The sequence below is a fragment of the Mobula hypostoma genome, chromosome 4 (assembly GCF_963921235.1).
Source record: "Mobula hypostoma chromosome 4, sMobHyp1.1, whole genome shotgun sequence".
NCBI lineage: Eukaryota > Metazoa > Chordata > Chondrichthyes > Myliobatiformes > Myliobatidae > Mobula > Mobula hypostoma.
This window is the reverse complement of record NC_086100.1, coordinates 133633465-133654702: the sequence shown is the minus strand read 5'-3', so window position 1 is coordinate 133654702 and position 21238 is coordinate 133633465. Positions and strand designations below refer to the sequence as shown.

Sequence of the window (21238 nt, the reverse complement as noted above, 5' to 3'; positions counted from 1 at the left end):
GAATTGACTAAAGTATCAGGGAACTTTCAGCATAATTCACACCCAAAAATATCCACACTTTTGATTCGTACTGCTGTTTTTGTTGGTTTAAGATTCAAACCCTTGGCTCAGGTGCCACCCATCATATGGAGATGCCTCCAGGGTCAAAGTGACAGATACTGCCAAATCATTGAGGCTCCTTACATTACATTCATTTTCTTATGGGTACAGACATTAGTAGACAAAGTTTAATTATTTCTTATTGGTTAGTATGTATGACTGTAAGTTTTATTATGAATGGGCAGAGTAATATATTTTTTAAACAACTAGTAACTAGTACTTTATAAATAAAAAGAATATCAGATAGTTCCCAAGAACTATCCCATTCACATAAGTCATTAAGGAAATAATTTCTCAGAAATGTGAACTGCAACTCAACAAATACAAACTTTGAGTGCATTTTAGATACAATTTCTGAATTACCCCTAACAGAATGTTTATCCCAATGTTTAGATAAATTATTGAATTTTGTGAAAGAATTTACCTGTGGTCACAGTTACACTTAGTCTGTAGTGTAATTCTGCTTGCTGTGGTGGGATCTGAGCACAGTGTGCAGTGCAGCCTCTTTGCCTCTGTTATTTTGATGCCTTGGTTTGCTCTAACACAGTCATTTTTCAAAATTGACAGTTTAATGCTTTTCCCAGCTTTCCATGGAAATTCCCATAAGAAAGCATTGAAAGTCTGTGTTTTTTACTATAAATGGTGTGACATCTGGGCAATATATTTCCTATGTGTCTACACACTTGAAGACACACATGGCTGATTAACCTAACCAAATGGCTCTTTCACAACTGCTTCAAAAATAGCATTGAGGGTTTAGGAAGTTATCTCCTAAGACTACTAAATCTGCATCTATTCTGCAGCACTTCAGACATTATCCTTGGCTTGGCTAAAAGCAATCTGGCAAAAAAAATACACAATTGTGTATATGCACCTCTAAGATAAAAACTCTTTATACAACATTTTTAATGTTGAAAAATGGCTCAAGGAAGAGCAGCCTCGTCAGCAGCGGTGCTGTCGATCTGCTTGTAGCATTCTTGATTGTCCTGGAACTGAATGAATTCTGAACATTAAATATTGAAAGCTCAATTCATTGCTGATTGCTGAGTCTTCAGCAAAGTCCCTAGAGCAATGCAGGCCTAGCAGTTACTCACATACCTCACAGCACCCCTAAACCTTCAGTTATCATAAACACATACTGCAGATACTAGGAATCCAGCCTAACACACAAAATGCCGGAGAAACTTAGTGGATTGGGCATCATTTATAGAGAGGAATAAACAGTTGACATTTGTCAAGGCTGGAAAGGAAGGGGGAAGAAGCCAGAATAAAAAGTTAGGGGAGGGGAAGGAGCACAAGTTGCCAGGTAATGGTCAGGTGAGGGGGAAGGTAGGTGGGCGGGTGAGGGGGCGTGAAGTGGAGGTGATAGGAGGAAAAGGGAAAGAGCTGAAGAAGGAATCTGAGAGCAGAGGAGCGTGGACCATGGGAGAAAGTGATGAAAGAGGGGTACCAGGGGGAGGTGTGGATAAGAGAAGGGGTAAGAGTGGAGCCAAAATGGGAAATGGAAAAGGGAGAAGGGGAGGGGGTATAAATTACCGGAAGTTAGAAAATTCAACATTCTAGCTATTTGGTTGGAGGCCACCCAGATGGAATATGAGGTTTTGCCTCTCCAAACTGAGAGAGTCCTCATTGTGGCAGTAAAGGAGGCCATGGACCCCTATATCAAAATGGGAATGAGAAGTATTCATTCTATAAAATCCTACAAAAGGTCGTGGATTCAGCCCAGTACATCACAGGTAAAGCCCTCCCAACCATTGAGCACATCTACATGAAATGTTGTTATAGAAAAGCAGCATCCATCATCGAAGATCCTCACCACTCAGGGCGGGCTCTTTTCTCACTGCTTCCAGCAGGTAGAAGGTACAACTGCCTGAGGACCTGCACCACCTGGTTCAAGAACAGTTACTACCCCTCAACCATCAGGCTCTTGAACAAAAGGCGATAGCTACACTCATGCACCCCCACTTCCTGCTTTACGCAGGGATCACTCCTTACGCCACTTTCTTGTTCATTCATTCCTTCCCACTGATCTCCCTCCTGGCACTTATCCTTGCAAATGGAACAAGTACTACACCTCCTCCCTCACTACCATTCAGGGCCCCAAATAGTTCTTCCAGGTGAGACAGCAATTCACCTGTGAGTCTGCTGGGGTCATATACTGTGTACGGTTCTCCTCATGTGTGGCCTCCTGTATATCAGTGAGACCCAATGTAGATTGGGAGACCATTTTGTCAAGTACCTACACTCCATCCACCAGAAGAAGTGGGATCTCCCAGTGTCCACCCATTTTAATTCCACTTCCCATTCCCATTCCCATTCTGATATGTCAATCCATGGCTGCCTCTACTGTCGCAATGAGGCCACACTCAGGTTGGAGGAACAATACCTTATATTCCATCTGGGTAACCTTCAACCCGATGGCATGAACTTTGGTTCCTTGAACTTCCAGTATCGACCCCCCCGCTCCTTCTCCTTCACCATTCCCCATCCCCTTTTCCCTCTCACGCCTTATCTCCTTGCCTATCCATCGCCTCTGGTGGTCCTTCCCACTTTTCTTTCTTCTATGGTCTTCTGCTCTCTCCTATTGGACTCCTCCTTCTCCAGCCCTGTATCTCTTTCACCAATCAACTTTCCAGCTCTTTACTTTATTCTTCCCCCTCCTAGTTTCACCTATCAACTTGTGTTTCTCTCTACCTCCCCCACATTTTATATCTACTCATCATCCGTTTCTCTCCAGTCCTGCAGAAAGGTCTCAGCCCAAAACGGCAACTGTATTCTTTTCCATAGACGCTGCCTGGCCTGCTGAGTTCCTCCAGCATTTTGTGTGTGTTGCCTGGATTTCCAGCATCTGCAGATTTTCTCTTGTTTGTGATTTGATAGCTACACTCATTCTATTTCTGGTTTTCCCACAATCAATGGTTTCACTTTAAGGACTCTTTATCTTGTTATTTCATACTCATTATTCATTGCTACTTATTTATATTGTTCATTGATCCTGTTTACAGTTACTGTTCTATAGATTTGCTAAATATGGCCACAGGAAAAGAATCTCAGAGTTGTATGTGGTGACGTGTATATACTCTGATAATAAATTTTACTTTGAACTTTGAAGTACAATTAAAATGGGCTGTCACCAGGAAATCCACCCTCCATAACAGATGCAAGTGGCTTAACATTTAGCAGCCAATCTTACCATTGTCCTTTGAAAGTGGTCATTGTTACCTTGTTTTCTACCTGCTTTGTTTAATGATATTTATCTGTCCATCTACAAAGTTTGTACTATAGGCAATAAGGTGAATGGAGGTTCTGATGAATGAGTCAAGATAAAATGTGTACCTGTATATTAATCATAGTAATTTCAGCACAAATATTTAATTTAAACAGAATTCCACAAATTCAGAGAGAAAATTAAATTAAACAGAAGCAAGATAAGTGAAGAATGGGAGCCAAAATGGGTAATAGGCATGTAGGCTGATCATTCCAAATTTATTTTACTGAGGGATATTTGGACTACAGCAATAATGTGGATTCATATTACACCCTTAATGTTGGAAAATATCTCACAAGGATTAAATGAAGCTTAATCTTAAACCATGGCCCGATTAGGGAGAGTCAGCATGTCTCTGTGTGGGGCAAGTCATGTCTTACTAACTTGACTGGAATTTTTCGATGAGGTGATGAAGGTGGTTGATGAAGGCAGAGCTGTGGATAGTTTCTACTTGAATTTTAGTAAAGTGGTTAACAAAGTCCGTCATGGAAGGCTCATTCAGAAGATTAAGATGCATAGGATCCATGCTTAATTGGCCGTTCAGATTTAGAACTGGCTTTCCCATTTTAGACAGAGGGAAGTGGACAAAGGGACCTGGTCTAGCTGAAGGTCTGTGATTAATGAAGTACTGCAGGGGCATATACTGGAGCTTCTACTGTTTGTGATGTATATAAATGACCTGCATGAAAACCTAGATGGGTGGGTAAATTTGCAGATAATATGAAGATTGGTGCCGTTATGGATCAGTTACAGATATGGATGGAGAAATGGCAGATAGTGTTAAATCTGGACAAATATGAAGTGTTACACCTTGGTAAGTCAAATGTAAAGATTCAGTACACTGTTAAGGGCTAGAGCCTTAACAATGTTGATGAGTAGAGGGATTGTGGGGGTCAAATTCATAGCTCCCTTAGAACATGGGTTTTAGAATCTTGATCTAGATCTGTAGTGCATAAAGGGTTTGTTCTAAGCATACATACTATCCCTCCACTATTAATCCTGATCTTCAAAGAGAATCACTACACTACTGGAATTAATTTCTTGTATTGCTGCCAGAGTTTTAAGACAGAAAGCTTCCTGGAGTTTATGGATCAAGCACTAAGTCTGGAACCTAATGTTTAAAAATTGGAGCTGAAATGGTACCATTTTAGTTACACCTCAAGGAAACAAACCTTTTGTCCCATAGGTGACCATCAAACACTCACTAATGCCAAAGAAAGGGCATATGAAAGACCAAAGGTTAGTGGTAAGTTAGAGGATTGGGAAGTTTTTAAAAACCACCAGAAGGCAATTAAAAAAGCATTAAGAAGGTAAAGATGGAATACGGAAGTAAGCTAGCCAACAATATTAAAGAGGATACCAAAAGTCCCTTCAGGTACATAAAACGTGTAAATGAGAGGTGAGTGTGGATATCAGACAGCTGGAAAACAATGCTGGAGGTAGTAGTGGGAGAAGACAAAATAGCGGCCGAACCAAATAAGTATTTTGCATCAGTCTTCACTGTGGAAGATTGTGTCATCTGCATCAGATGGTGCACCCAGAAGTCAGAAACAGTTGGCTGAAGAGATTGTGGAGGCATTAATAATTATCTTTCAAGAATCACTAGATTCTAGAATGGTTCCCGAAGACTGGAAAATTGCAAATGTCACTCCATTCTTCAAGAAGGGAGAGAAGCAGAAGAAAGGAAGCAATAGGCCAATTAGTCTGATATCCGTGGTTGGGAAGATATTTAAGATGATTACTGAGGATGAGGTCTCAGGGTACTTGGAGGCACATGATAAAATAGGCCATATTCAGCATGGTTTCCTCAAGGGAAAATTTTGCCTGACAAATCTGTTGAAATTCTTTGAAGAAGTAACAAGCAGGATAGACAAAGGAGAATCAGATGATGTTGCGTACTTGGATTTTCAGAAGGTCTTAAACTAGATGCTACACATAAGGCTGCTTAGCAAGCTACAAGCCCATGGTAGTACAGGAGAGATTCCAGCATGGATAAAGCAGAGGCTGATTGGCAGGAGTCAAACAGTGGGAATAAAGGGAGCCTCTCCTGACTGGCTGCTAGTGGTGTTTCACAAGGGTCTGTGTTGGGACCGATTCTTTTTACGTTATATGTCAATGACTTGGATGATGAAAATGATGGCTTTGTTGCAAAGTTTGCAGATGATATGAAGAAAAATGGAGGGGCAGGTAGTTTTGAGGAAGTAGAAAGGACAGACAGATTAAGAGATTGAGCAAAGAAGTGACAGATGGAATACAATGTCGGGAAGAATATGGTCATGCACTTGATAGAAGAATGAAAGGGTTGACTATTTTTTAGATGCAGAGAAAATATGAGGTGCAAAGGGATTTGGGATTCCCTAAAGGTTAATTTGCAGGTTGAGTCTGTGGTGAGGAAGCCAAATGCAATGTTTTAGAATTCATTTCAAGAGGACTAGAATATAAAAGCAGAGATGTTATTCTGAGACTTTATAAATCACCGGTGAGGCCTCACTTGGAGTATTGTGAGCAGTTTTGGGCCCCCTGTCTTAGAACTGGAGAAGGTTCAAAGGAGGTTCACAAAAATGATTCCAGGATTAAATGGCTTGTAATTTGAAGAGCGTTTGATGGCTCTGGTCTTGTTTTAACTGGAATTTGGAAGAATGAGGGGAGACCTCATTGAAACCTATCGAATAGTGAAAGGCCTTGATAAAGTGGATGGCAGAGGACGTTTCCTATGGTAGGAGTGTCTAAGACCAGAGGACATGTCCTCAGAATAGAGGGGCTTCCTTTTAGAACAGAGGTGAGGAGGAATTTCTTTAGCCAGAGAGTGGTGAATCTTTGCCACAGGCACTTGCGGAGGCCAAGTTTTTATGTATAATTAAGGCAGAGGTTGATAGGTTCTTGATTGGTCAGGGCATGAATGGATATACGGAGAAGAGAGTTTGGGCTGAGAGGATAATTGGATCAGACATGATGAAATGGCACAGCAGACGCGATGGGCCAAATGGTTTAATTCTACTCTTATATCTTACAGTCTAATAGCATTACTACAAAATAATTCATTTTATTCTCATGAATTCCATCATTTTGTAGTGCAATAAATATGTCAGATCAAGGATGGAGGTCAAAGATTGCACGGACAGTGAAAAGGTCATTCCAAAACTGCACTCAATTTAGGGCCTTGTCTCATGTGATACATACAAAGGAAATGTCCTCACTGTGACTCCACAGAATCTGAGTATGTCTGGAGACTTTAAGAGCTAGCAATGGTTGTTAACTTGTTGACAGAAAATTTAGAAGCAATACTATAATGAAGGACCACTTATGTGAGAGAATGGAGTCTTGGATACAATAATGGAAAAAGCTGCTTTTCTTCAGAAAATGCTGTCTCAATTTTATATACACATTCGAAGACTTGCTTTATCATCTCTCTGATATACCTTCCAATAATGAAGCAGCTGCTCAGCGGCATTTGAAGTGTTAGCCTAAATTTTGTGCACAAATGCTGAATGATCTACATTTCTCAGAGATGAGTACTTCTTTGCCTGTGTGAAAATGATACTCAAGTATAAGATTCAGTGCTAAAATTGATTCAAAGCACTGCTGTTTATAGTACAGGTTGAGCAACACATATCCAAAATTCCAAAATCCGAAAACCTCTGAAACCTGGATTTTTTGTAAGTTCTGATGTGACATCACAAAAGAATTCCACAAGGCGTTGGGAAGGTTCCCAGGCAGTGCGCAGGTTTCTGCGCATCACAGATAGTTCCGACAAGTGACCAAGCATATGTAATGGATGGATGTTAATGAAAAATAGAAAAAACACTGCATAAAGCAAAAAATGAAGATCTTGATGTGTATTGCAAGAGTGGATTCGTCAGTGTCGTCAGCATATGCTGCTCAATGGTATGCTGATCATGAAATAAGCAAAGATCTGTCATGATGAACTGAAAATTGAAGGTAAACGTGACTATTCAGGAGGATGGTTGCAGAGATTTAAGAAAAAGCACAGTATATAATTTTTGAAGATTTGTGGTGATAAAACATCTGCTATTCATGAAGCAGCAGAGAAATTAATTAACAACAGGAATTCTGCAGATGCTGGAAATTCAAGCAACACACATCAAAGTTGCTGGTGAACGCAGCAGGCCAGGCAGCATCTCTAGGAAGAGGTACAGTCGACGTTTCAGGCCAAGACCCTTCGTCAGGACTGAGAAATTCATTAATGAGTTTGCCAAGGTCGTCGCTGATGAAAACCTAACATACAAACAACTGCATCAGTACATAAGTGTGATGAACAAGTGCAAGACTAAGACAGCTTACTGATAGCACATAAATTCAGAGTTGGGAATGATTGTGATGACAACAGCCAATGACTGTCCATCTGGATGGCTGAGATAGTGATAGTTTACCTTTCTGATGGTTCAATGCACACATAATTGTTTCCTGCACAACATTATTAAAAATATTACATAAAACTACATCCTCTCCCATCGCAGTTGCTGTGAAACAGATGGCTGCTTGAAATTGATGGCGGATATGAAGCCAATCGCATCACTGGAATCAGATAATAAATGCAGTCAGGAGTGATTATTCAACTCTGACAGTCTGTGGAGGACCCAGCTCCATCATATCAGACTGTGCTCAGACTCCGGACTGTTCAGTCTGTGAGCCATCACACCAGCTATATACGTAATGTAAATGGATCTCATGTTTACACCTGGGTTCCATCCCCAAGTTATCTCATTATTACGATGCAAATATTCCAAAATCTGAAAAAAATCATTATCCAAAACACTTCCAGCCCCAAGCATTTTGTATAAGGGGTGCTCAACCTGTATAATACACATCTGTTGATGTTAGAATACAAACTATGCAGTAAAATGCTGGTATATTACCAAATTTTAGCTTATGAGCACTACAACTTAATTTCTCTAGAGACCAGTTAAGATTTTTTAAATTATTCTTGAAAATACCTAATTGTATATGTTAATTCACGAAGCCCAGTTTCAGATTTTTCCTTTGATTAGTCTTATTCATTTATTTCTAATTTCCATATCTTGTTTGGTTCTTCCATTTAAAGTTGATATAAAACGGATTGTGTTTTTATATTGTCACACTACATTATTGCACTTTCCTTCAAACACTGCAATATATTTCCCCTTTAAGGAAATTGTGTATGGTGTTGAGTATGCCCTGTATCTTGGGAGGAGCAGAAGAAGAAAAAGCATCTAAGTTCTCACTATGGTCTGCAATGAATCTCCACAATTACTCATTCATAGCGAGTTGGAATTTAGAGGTAATAATGGAATTCAAAGGACTCCAGTAGTGAGCAGAGCAGAAGGCACGAAAGAAGTTACAGTCAGCAATATGTGTATTGAATACTTCTAGTGCCTCCTTTGGTAAAGTTTGCACAGAAGAAGATATGTATTTTTTTCCCAGCGGTCCAATCGAATTGACAGAGGAATCTCCATACAGGTAGAGGCAAGCAATTTAAAAAGTAATGATCATAGGTTTTCAGCTTTTTCCAGCAGCCCAATCGTAATGCAATTCATAGCAAAGGCAAATAAAAATAAGGTAGGACAAGAGGAGTGGCCCAGTGTTAGAGAGGGGAGGTTTTGGCAAGGACAGGATTGGGTGAGGTAATTTTCTGCTAAGTTTCTTCTACATTCTTCATCTGGTATTGCATAATTAATGCAGTGAGAATGCCTCCAGGGGCTGAATTGTGTTTTTTGTGTGAGATGTGGGAATTCTGGGGGATCTCCTGCCTCCCGGATAACCATATCTGCTGCAGCTCCTCAGAGAACGTGTTAATGAACTAGAGCTGCAGCTCGATGACTTTTGGCTTATATGGAAAAATGAGGTGGGAGCTACAGGGAGGGAGTCATCCCTAAGTTTCAGGAGGAAGGTACTTGGGTGACTGTCAGGAGGAAGAAAAGAAATGGGCAGCCAGTGCAGAGTAGACTGGGGCCATGCCACTAAATAATAAGTATACCACTTTGGATACTGTTGAGGGGGATGACCTACAAGAGAGGAATCACAGCGACTGGGTCTCTAACACTGAATCTGGCGCAGTGGCTCAGATGGGAAGGGGTAGAAGAGGACTGTAGTATTGATAGGGGATTCCATAGTTAGAAGAGTAGACATGAGATTCTGCAGAGGTGAAAAAAATCACCTGGGTAGTATGTTGCCTCCTAGATGCCAGGGTCAGGGATGTCTTGGACTGGGTCCACGGCCTTCTAAAAGAGGAGGGCGAGCAGTCAAAAGTCTTGGTACTTACTGGCACCAATCATTTAGGTAGCAAATGGAAGGAGGTCCTGAAAAGAGAATTTAGCGAGTTAGGTAGTAAGCTGAAAAGTGGGACCTCCAAGGTAGTAAACTCCAGATTGTTGCCTGTGCCACACACCAGTGTGGGTAAGAATAGGATGATTTTGCAGATGAATGCATGGCTGAGGAACTGGTGCAGGGGACAGGGCTTCAGATTTCTGGATCATTGGAATCTCTTCTGGAGAAGGTATGACCTGCTGAAAAGGGACAGGTTATACTCAAAACATGTGGACAGGTTTGCTAGAGCTGTTGGGAAGGGTATAAACTAACTTGGCAAGGGGATGGGAACTGAAGTGATAGGACTGAGGAGGGGCATCTGGTATACAAGCAATTTCAGTGTGTAGTGAGACTGTGAAGAAAGATAGGCAGATAACAGGGCAAAATTGCTGTCAGTGGGATGAGATGAAGTGGGGACATGAAGACCAAATCAAAAAGGGTGATGAACACAGGACGGAAGGTGATATATTCCAATGCATGCAGTATACCAATCTTGTAGTGCAGATAGAAATTCCCAGCTATGGCATTGAGGGCATCACTGAGTCAAGGCTAAAAGAAGATTATAACTGGGAGCTTAACATCCAAGGATACACATTGTATCGGAAGGGCAGGCAGGCACACAGAGGGTGGGGTTGTGGCTCTGTTGGTAAAAAATGAAGTCAAATCCTTAGAGGTGACATAGAATCAGAAGATGTAGAACCCTTGTGGGTAGGATTTAAGAAACTACAAGGTTAAAAAGAACCTGATGGGAGTTACTTACAAGCCTCCGAACAGTAGCGAGGATGTGGGCTACAAATTATAATGTAAGATAGAAATGGCATGTAAAAAGGGCAATGTTACAATAGTTGTGGAGGATTTCAATATACAGGTAGATTGGGAAAATTAGAATGGAGTTGGATTCCAAGACAGACAATTGGTAGAATGCCTAAGAGATGTTTCTTTTAAAGCAGCTTGTGGTTGAGCCCACAAGGGCAAAGGCTATCCTGGACTGGGTGTTGTGTAATGAACCCGATTTGATCAGGGAAGTTCAGGTAAAGGAACCCTCAGGAGGCAGTGATCATAATAACAGAATTCACCCTGCAGTTTGACAGAGAGAAGCTAAAGTCAGATGTATCAATATTACAGTGGAGTAAAGGAAATTACAGAGTCATGAGAGAAGAACTGGCCAAAGTTGATTGGCATGGGACACCAACAGGGATGACAGCAGAATGGCAATGATTGGAGTTTTTGGGAACAATTCAGAAGGCACAGGATAGATATGTCCCAAAGAAGAAGTATTCTAAAGGCAGGATGCCACAACTGTGGTTGTCAAGGGAATTCAAAGACACTAAAAAGGCAAAAGAGAGGGCATATAATAGAACAAAAATTAGTCATAAGTTACAGGATTGGGAAGCTTTAAAAACCCACAGAAAGCAACTAAAAAGCCATAAAGAGGGAAAAGATGAAATATGATGGTAAACAAGTCAACAATATCAAAGAGGATACCAAAAGCTTTTTCAGATATTTAAAGAGTAAAAGAGAGATGATGGTAGATATCAGACCGCTGTAAAATGACACTGGAGGGGTAGTAATGGAGACAGGGAAATGGTGGATGAACTGATTAAATATTTTACATCAATGTGGAAAACACTGGTAGTATGCTGTAAGTTCTAGAATGTCAGAGATCAGAAATGAGTGCAGTTGCTATTATTTTGGAGAAGGTGCTTGGGAAGCTTAAAGATTTGAAGTTAGATAGGTCACCTGGACCAGCTGGACTACACCCTAGGGTTCTGAAAGTGGTAGCTGAAGAGATTATGGAGGCAACAGTAATGATCTTTCAGGAATCACTAGATTCTGGCATAGTTCTAGATGACTGGAAAATTGCAAATGTCACTCCTCTCTTGAAGAAGGGAGGGAGGCAGAAGAAAGGAAAATATCGGCCAGTTAGCCTGAACTCAGTGGTTGAGAAGAACTTGGACTTGATTGTTAAGGATGAGGCGTTAGGGCATTTGGAGGCATATGATAAAATAGACCAAAGTCAGCATGGTTTCTCCAAGGAAAAATCTTGCCTGACAAATCTGTTGAAATCCTTTGAGGAAATAACAAGCAGGTTAGATAAAGGAGAATCAGTTGATGTTGTGTATTTAGATTTTCAGAAGGCCCTTGCCAAGGTGCCGCACATGAGGTTGCTCAGCAAGATAAAATCCCATGGTATTACAGGACAGATACTACCATGGAGGGAGTTTTGGCTGATTGGCAGGAAGTGGGAATAAACAGAACCTTTTCTGGTTGGCTGCTGGTGACTAGTGGTGTTCCACAGGAGTTGGTGTTGGGATTGGTTCCTTTTACATTATATGCTAATGATTTGGATGATGGAATTGATAGCTTTGTGACCAGTTTTGCAGATGATACAAATGGCTCTGGGCACATACTCACTGAAGAATGATGGAGGATCTCACTGAAATCTCTCAAATACTTTTAAAGGCCTAGATAGAGTGGATGTGGAGAAGATGTTTGCTGTAGTCGGGAAATCTAGGACCAGAGGGACATCCATTTAGAACAGATATGAGGAAGAATTTCTTTAGCCAGAGTGTGGTGAATCTGCGGAATTCGTTACCACAGTAACTGTGGAGGCCAGGTCATTGGCTGTACTTAAGGTGGCGGCTGATAGGCTCTTGATTAGTCAGGGCATGAAAGGTTACAGCAGGAGAATAGGGTTGAGAGGGAAAAAGGATTAGGCATGATGAAATGGTAGAGCAGTCTCATTGGGCTGAATGGCCTAATTCTGCTCCTAGGTATTATATAAGTCATTGGCATTCAGAACCATACGTAGTAATATGAAGTAAACGAGTGCTACACATACATAATATTGGGATATATGACTTCTGATGTTTACTGGTGCTTCCCTTAATTCAGACACTTTAAGTGTGACCATTTGAAGATTGCATAGAACTGTCACAATATTCTCTGCCGTTACTGGATATTCCTTGATATATTATCCTTGTGATCCATTCCGTTTTATGACATCATACACATCTAAGACTTAACAAATACTGTAAATTGATCTTTTTAATCAATTGACTCTTCAGTCTGTGCATGTACTATTGCACTGAGACTGAGTAATGTCCAATAAATATTTTATTGGGTGGCTCAGCAAAATATTAAATGGAAAAAATATAACAAATTTATCGTGGAGTAGGAGCGTACCTGAGTTCCAAGGGTGTTTAATGTATATACTGCTTTTTCTGAATTAGGAGAAAAATACCTTTTATTTCATATATATCTTTAGTCCACTCAGAACAAACTGAACCACAGAAGTCAGTATTTGATCAGGTACAGGGAAACTGTTACTTACTAGTCCAGCCCTTCTGGCAACCACCGTGTGAAATTGTCCATCAGAGACCATCTTGGTCGTCATCAGTCTGTGTGCTCCACTTCCAAGGTTGAAGGAGAATTTCATTTTGCCTTCCACTATTTCCAGAGCGAGGAACTCAGCCTTGTTTCCTGTCTGATTGTCATAATTATACATTAAAAGTGCGTTTTCCTTAATGGTGGAAAATTTGATATAAATATAATTATTGTTTGGATCCAGACTAGGAAACTCCATGTATGACAGCTCTTCAAAACCGTAACTGTTCAGTTCACAGTGTTTCCCAAAGACACCTGAAACAACAAAATAATCAGTGAAATTAATTTAACTATTGCTCTCCTTTTGTAACGGATCAACAATTCATAAAAAATAACAAGCATTTATGTAACTTTATAAAGTCTGCATATCACAGACATTTTTTTCCTTTTTACACATCCATTGATATAGTTCATGGTTAACTTTGAGCATGAATAAATGCAGATTTGAACAAGGTGTTTGTTCTACACTGATTTTGATCTTGGGTCTGTGTAAATGATATTCTCAAGAAATTCAGGCAAAGTTATTACTTGTTGAATTAACATAAAACAGATTTAATACTTGGATCAAGTTAATTTGAAATCAAAATGTCTGGTTAGTAAAGGTAGCTGAGGCCAATGTGGGAACTGCAGACCTTTTCATAGATGAGGCAGGAGGTCGGGTGCCTACTTTTTTATGTGGTGCATTTCCTCTCCTGTGCATACAGCAATTCTTCAACGAAACTTTAAGCACATCTCTGAATCTTTTCCTGTCTGCCTGATAATGGGCTCATATGACAAAGCTCCGAACAGTTTGTCTGCTTTAAGCATCTAAATAATTGGGCAAGTAAATTATATGATCACCCCAGCATAAAGTCAAAGATGCCTAGACCCACTGCCCAACTGTGCCCATCATCAGGCACTTACTATCACACTGATCTGATCTAAACCACTGTAATCTCCTCACTTCCCACAAATTACGTTGATTTAGAGTCGTCAATTAACCTACAAACGTGCACATTTTTGGAATGTGGGAAGAAGCTGGAGCACCCAGGGAAGCCCACGCAGTTATGGGGAGAATATGTGAGTTTCACACACATAGCACCCAAGGGCAGCATCAAACCTAGGGTGCTGAAACCAACAGGCAACAGCTCTTCTCACTCTACTACTGTGTTGCCCAAACTAACTAAGTATAACTGGAGTCTCAATATTGGCATTTGTTAATATCCTTGCAGTCAGGTTGGAAGATCTTGCAGAGACAGCATTGCATGTTTTTATCCAGTGCCTTTAGAAGCCTGCTCTGGGCAGTCCTAATCTCAGAAGCACATAGGAAGGCAAAGATCATGATTGTCTAGTGAAGTCTGTGTTGTTCCGCTTGGTCTGCAGTCTTGTTCGTTAAATATAATATACTTTTCATCAACTGACGAAAGGCTGCATTGATTCAGGCTGATGATGCACCTCTTCTGTCAGACAGCAAGTGGTGCAGCAGGGGCAGGTCTTGCAGAATTTCTGTGTTAGGCTCATCCCTCTTCTGGGCCTCACTGATGTCTCAGAGCTCAGGCTTTGGCACTCATGGACACAAGTGTTATCTGAATACTGCAGCTTGACCACTGAGACCCAGTTAATCTTGATTTTGCAATGAAGTTGCCTGAGGTTGAGCAGTTTCCTGTTTACTCAGAGGATTAGCTTCACTCTTTTGGAGGCTTGGTACAGCACTGTAATGAGAAAACCAACGACTTTTAGGGTACGATGCAGCCACGATTGACACGGGTCTTCAGTGAGATTGGTTCTATTGTAGACTCTTTAATTTCATAGATTGTATGCTTAGAGTAAACATAATAATAGGTTGTGTAGTATTCCACTTGGAAACAAACACTTTAAACTTTTAACTTTGCTGTAGGTCTCCTTTGCCCTACTTTGCCCACCCAACTGTACATTGGTCCAATCACAACCCATACTCTAGTTTATTGATTGCAACTGCAACTTGTAAAGTATGTAATCTGGGAAAAAATCAACCAAACGTAGCAAGAAAGATAGAACAGGAAGGAGAAAGGGAGGCATTTATATCAAATACAAAAGAGTGTTGCAGGTACTAGGGTAGGTAGTGGATACAGAAGAGGGGAAACTGTGTGGACTAGGTTAAGGCTGGGGCACTGTGCATTAAACAAAACATTGAAAATGATAGGGAAACACCAGACAGGATTGTGCGAGGAATGTCCGGAAGCAGAGTCAGTAGAACATAAACAACAGGAATTCTGCAGATGCTGAAAATTCAAGCAACGCACATCAAAGTTGCTGGTGAACGCAGCAGGCCAGGCAGCATCTGTAGGAAGAGGTACAGTCTGCACCTCTTCCTAGAGATGCTGCCTGGCCTGCTGTGTTCACCAACAACTTTGATGTGTGTTGTCAGTAGAACATGTAGTTTTGAGTTGCAGGAAGTATGGGATACAGAGAGAGATGGTGAAGATTAATCTAAGGGAATTGGGGGTGCAGGAATTCACATTAAAAGGGTTGCTGGGCATGGGTGAGAGAGCACACGTCAGGGTATTTTTATAGGATATGATGGATAAGCAGGAATGGGGTACTAGGATGGCCAAAGATAGAGAATAGAGTGTAGGTTAGGGGGTGTGTGTGTGTGTGTGTGTGTGTGTGTGTGTGTGTGTGTGTGTGTGCGCGCGCGCGCGATTGGGTGAAGGGATTTAGAATGTAAGTCTATTGCACACTCCAGAGCAGAATGTGGTGGTAATGCATCACTAAGCTGGATGCCAATCACCATAAAACAAGATGGAGAAGAAGAAGAAGAAGATTGCAACTGCTTCTTTCATCAGACTGATACTTCAACTTGACCCTTGAGGTTCCTACTTTCCTGGAGTGAAGCAACAAGAGAAGCAGCATTCTGTTTTAGAAACTGTGAAAAGCCCATAAAGTTGTGCATAGGACTTAGGCATTAGACATACAGTTGCCTACCACATATCATCAATTCCATGCACCTTTGCTGATGCATAATATTTTCTAGGTCTCCAAGTTTCTTTGTGTGTGGTGAAGCAACTAGGTATTTATTCTTTCACCAGATCCATGCTAGACTTATTTATATTGTACAAGATGGATTGTAGCAAATGAGAACTGACAGTAATTTATTGAACACTTTACCCCAAAAAACAGGGGCATATTAGTGCTCATCTCACTCTGAGTACCCCTCTTGAAAATTAAACACTTGGAATGAATAATGATCATCTTTAACTGACCTGATCTTTATTCTATTGATTTGTAAAAAAAAGCAATTAGCACTGATATGTTTAAAAAGTTTGTAGATGTATCTGTGAATATTGTGAACAAAACTGTAGACTTTGACAGCATATATTTACAATCTCACCAGAAATTTCAAACAGAAGAAATTCTCTTACAGGATTATGATGAGCACATTTGACAGCCAGAAAACTATTTGGCTCCTTAAACCTCATTCAGTTATTGCTGGTGCATCAGTTTTAATAATCTTGCAAGTCTTAAGGAGTTGAATTAACAAACCCAGTATTTAAAATGATAAAATTGTTAAGCATTCTGGGTCAATGATATCTATGGATGTTAATTTGGTTCCCACCCATATTAATGTGCTCTTGTCAGTCCTTTCATCATGTTATCAATTTATGCAGCTAGAACAAAAACAGTTAAATGTCAGTGTTGAAAGAAAAGAAACAATAACTACTCAAAGTTTTTAAATGTTTAAACCTTAATAGTTATTTATTTTGGTTGTTTCCCAATGAATGGCCTTGTTTTTTCAAATATTGAGTCCCATAGGCTTCTTTTAGGGCGAAAAGAAATGACACAGATTGTGTTGCAATGAAACACTGCATTGCACTCTTGCATATTGCATTGACAAGACAAAAAGGTTCCTCAAGCATTGTGCAGCTTTGTACCTTAGTATTGCTTTGGATAGGTTTAGAGGAGGCTGGGTCATGTCCCACTCTCCCATCATGTAGAAACTGCAATATAATATGACACTACAATACACTGGCTGCCAAAAAGTTCCAAACTATCTTGAACAATTATGGATATTATTTCATAAAGGTTTTGCTTGCATACTGTGGTAGTGAAAGGGCAGAACACAGCTGTTCAGCTGTCCATTTCACTAACACTGCTGTTTTTAATTATCTTCTTCATGAGGTGACTGCAATCACAACAACAAACTCAAAATCTGTGGTTATGATTCAATTTGGCACTTACCAACTAAAGTAAGAACAGCTGAGGGCCTCTTAGTCATCCACCAAAGTGCCTGCAGTCTTTCAGTGGCATTAAACTCACTCGGTCAGAAAAAGTTTAGAGCATGAAACAAAACGAAGTTCATGCAAGAAGATTTGAGAGAAACTTGTAGGAGCCAGAATCCAAAAGTAAAGGCATGTGAATCTTGAAACTCACACAGTCTGAACTGAGCCTTTGAAAGAATGCAACTAAGAAAACTTTACTTAACTCTGCAAACTCCTATTCTCCCAATCCCAAAGAAGGGTCAGTTTTTTGAAACCCATGATGTCAATTAATGAATAAATTTTCGCCCTGTCAGATTCATTCCTCTGCTCCCTGAAGATCTTTTTGTGATATCAGTCTCCTTTCCACCCTCACCTCTTTGGTCTTTTCACCCTTTAGTGGGCGGTACTATCAAAAACCTTTTCAGGGCCAGATCTTCCTTCCATTCCACTTTAATATCCTAACCCTACGGTTGCTCTTGACCTCTAACTCCGCCCCCTATAATACTTTCTGTCTCTAATTTGTTTCCGTTCTCATTTCCCTTCTTTTTCTCATTCACCATATTTCTCATCATCATGCAATAACCTTGTCTCACCATGTCCCCTTTCTCATTCATAAACGCAAGAGTTTCTGCAGATACTGGAAATCCAGAGTGACACATACAAAATGCTGGAGGAACTCAGCAGGACAGGTAGCATCTATGGAAAGGAAGGGGGGAAGAAACCAGTACAGTATAAGAAATTCATAGCTTTCAATGACAAATGATGAGCACAGCTCCTGGAATAGTCTGGCAATGTTCCTAGATTTACCTTGAAGCTAGTAGGATACAAACACAAAACATCTTATTGTTTTTTCATAATTTGTATAATGTAGCAGTTTTATATGCAGTTGGATTAAATGCTAACCAAGTCTTTTTCACTCATCCACAGCTACAGAATTAAATCCTTCAAGACAATAACTAGTATTAATCTGTTCATCTCCAAAAGCAAACTTTTACATGAGAGTGAAATTTTAGTGAGAAATTGACTGAAGTTATGTGCAGTTATGTGCCATGCAAGTGCTCTGTATTACACTGAATTCTTAAGAGCATCACTCATCACTGTGAATGAGGTCAAAATGCTGGTCTTTGAAGTGAAAGGGCAGAAATTTAAAATGTAATTGCTATTTTTATGCTTTTTCTTTCAGTCCTCAAGGAACATCAGCCGAACAGAATGCAGAACTCTCCAGGGTTATTGTCAGTAAATTCCCAAACTGAGTTCAATCATATCTGTTTAACACAAGGACAATGCAGAATCTGTTGGCATAAACCATCTCCTTTATACTCCAGATTTCAATTTGATGACTTGCTATATTGGCAAATTCACAATTATATCAAAAGCTAATGCATACAAAACCTTGGGAAGTACAACTATGTTAGAATAATAATTGTGATTTATCTTAAATAACATTTACAAAATGAAGTAATAGCTCTCAACATTTAATACGCAGCAATGTCCAATGTGGTTTAAATCACCTTAAATTTGTGCTGGTCGTCTGCCATACTGGCACTGATTTCAACCCTTAATACTTCATTTTAATACATGATGGCAATAGTTTCTGTACAAGTTAGTATGTTCTCTTCAGAAACAAAATCTTTAAGAGCACTTTTGCAGATGTTGCAGTGTCTACAAAAAAAAGCACAAGCGCTTCCAAATGTAATTTACATCGGAAGAGTGAATACCCACAGTGATGAACTATAATGACTTGTGGTGGGCTTAGAACGTTCAATATTAATGCAAGGAGTTGGACTGATGAAGAAAGACATCGGTGATGAAATTCACTATCATCTTCAATGCACCATTAATGCCTGTGGTCAGCTGAGCAAAGGGTATCTGAGTTTCGTGATCTCAGACCTAATCTAAAACACATAGTTGATTGGGCAGCATTGATCCCTGTCCACCTGGATCCGTTGAGTCCTGAGCTACTTAGAGCAGAAAAAAATGCCACCAGGAAAAAGACACTGGAAAATATCACCAACATTGTCTGTGTTAAATCCTCCAAATTCACTTAAAGGATGAGTGGGCCAATACCAGTGACCTCTCCCAAGTTAATTTCTCCTGCATTAAGACCCTAATTAAACTCATTCAGTTACACTTAGTGAGCCACAGTGTTCGCATGCCCAAAGGCAGTCTTCGAAAACATGCATTCTAATCATGCACTGTCTTCAGAATAGATTATTAGGAAGACAACTGAATAGTTTAACTCGGGCCTTCAAGAATATGAACATTTGAAATTAACGCATCGTGAGTACACAGTGGGATTGTGCAAGTGTCAGAACCAATCTGACCCACCTGCAGAAGAGTCTATTTGCCTTATTAACCACCACTAAATGAGCAAAGAAGGCAGTTATGCTTGAATTTAAGAAGAAAACTGGACACTACATATATTCTATTATGGGAAATCCACCAGTATTGGCGAAATAATTCCCTTTTTTTAATGAGATCTTCAGAACTAAATAATAGCATGGTAGTTTCCTGTACTATATTGACTTGCCCGTTAGCATTATACCCAGCTCTTTAGACTGTGCACGATAGATCACTAAGCTGACATTGTACTTATTTCTCTCAGTAAACTATACTTCTTTCTTTCTCTGTGAGCAGACATACACATTTTATGGTATTCACTGTGGCTATCCATAAGTCAATTGCACTTTGTTATTTATGGTCTGGGTCCACTTTTACTGTTTCGAGTTTATATTCCAGCCTTCAGTTTAATAACTTGCTATTACAGACAAGCTCACGAGTATCATAAAGGGATACTAATGTAACTTAGCCTTGACTGGAATGGACAGAAGGAGGAGAAAAGGGTACTTCAGTTGAAAAAGTAACATGAATAAAGGAGAAAATTTAAGAATTTAAAGGAATGAGGCATTCCCTTTCCGTTGAAATAATTTTAAAACAGTTTACACATGAGAGAGGATAGACATCTTCACTATGTCATCTGTAATTAACTTTCTCTCTGGTTACTGTCCAGATATGACTTCAGTTTGACTGCAAATTAATGAAAATGTAAAAAATAATCAGACATTAATAATGTTAATTGGTTTTATAAATCTCAATATATCCAGCATAACTTTAAGGTCAATGTAATTTTAATAACTATATCATGTTACAGGAAAAAAACAAACAAGAAAACAAGAAAAGAAAGGAAACAGAAATTAATTTCACTTATCCCACCATTTCACATCAGGACAAGTGGAAGTCCTTTGGAGCCACTGAAGTACTTTTGAAATGTGTTATTATTGTAGAATCTAGTAAGTCATCCTGACACTAGTTCAACTGATGTAGTGCACACTACAAACTAAACATTATTACATTGTTATGAATGACACATAGCTAGTAATCACAGTGAAAGAAAAGTTGTAAAGTAGTTCAGGCACAAACTCTGAAATATGTACAAGTCAGCCTGAATTGCTGGTTGAAATGAAACAAATGTCAAAGTAGCATATCAAAGTAACAATTAAAATTCTATCATGCAATATATTTATTATAAATATCTTTTTCACAGCCTAAGGAAAGTAAAAATGAATAAGTAATTTCTTACACTCTTTTTATGACCTTGTTCAAGTAATGTAAACTTGCACACCTTCAGAAATCTATAAATATACATAGACAGTGCACTGGCATATATGCATATGCAGGTGCATATTATATTGTTATTTCTTACCAAATGGGCAGTGGCAGTAATAACCATCAGCTTGATTCTGGCAGGTTGCTCCATTGAAACAGGGATTGCACTCACAATAGTTAATAGTCGAATCACATGTTCTGCCTACAACAAGTAAAAGGAATGGTATGATGAATATTATCCAGTATTAATTATAATGATAAGATAGCATTAAGATGCCATCTGGGAATTGTGGCTTTCCAATACATTGAAAATTAGTGCAACAGTACAATCTTGAAGAGGTAATTTACCAGGGAGGTT

At 39.6% G+C, this 21238-nt stretch overlaps 1 protein-coding gene across 2 annotated transcripts in view; it reads right to left on the bottom strand.

The window, feature by feature from the left end:
- The window catches only part of fat4 (FAT atypical cadherin 4), a 399853-nt gene that overhangs the window by 35099 nt on the left and 343516 nt on the right, over positions 1–21238 (bottom strand). The window contains exons 11-13 of one of the 2 annotated variants that reach the window (XM_063046546.1): positions 20978–21082; positions 13005–13312; positions 9524–9663 (exon numbers count right to left, since the gene is read on the bottom strand). In XM_063046546.1, coding sequence (XP_062902616.1) covers positions 9640–9663; positions 13005–13312; positions 20978–21082 — 437 coding nt within the window. In that variant the 3' untranslated portion in view covers positions 9524–9639. Of the gene's footprint in view, positions 1–9523; positions 9664–13004; positions 13313–20977; positions 21083–21238 lie in introns of those variants that run through there. The other variant, XM_063046545.1, reaches the window with a different exon arrangement.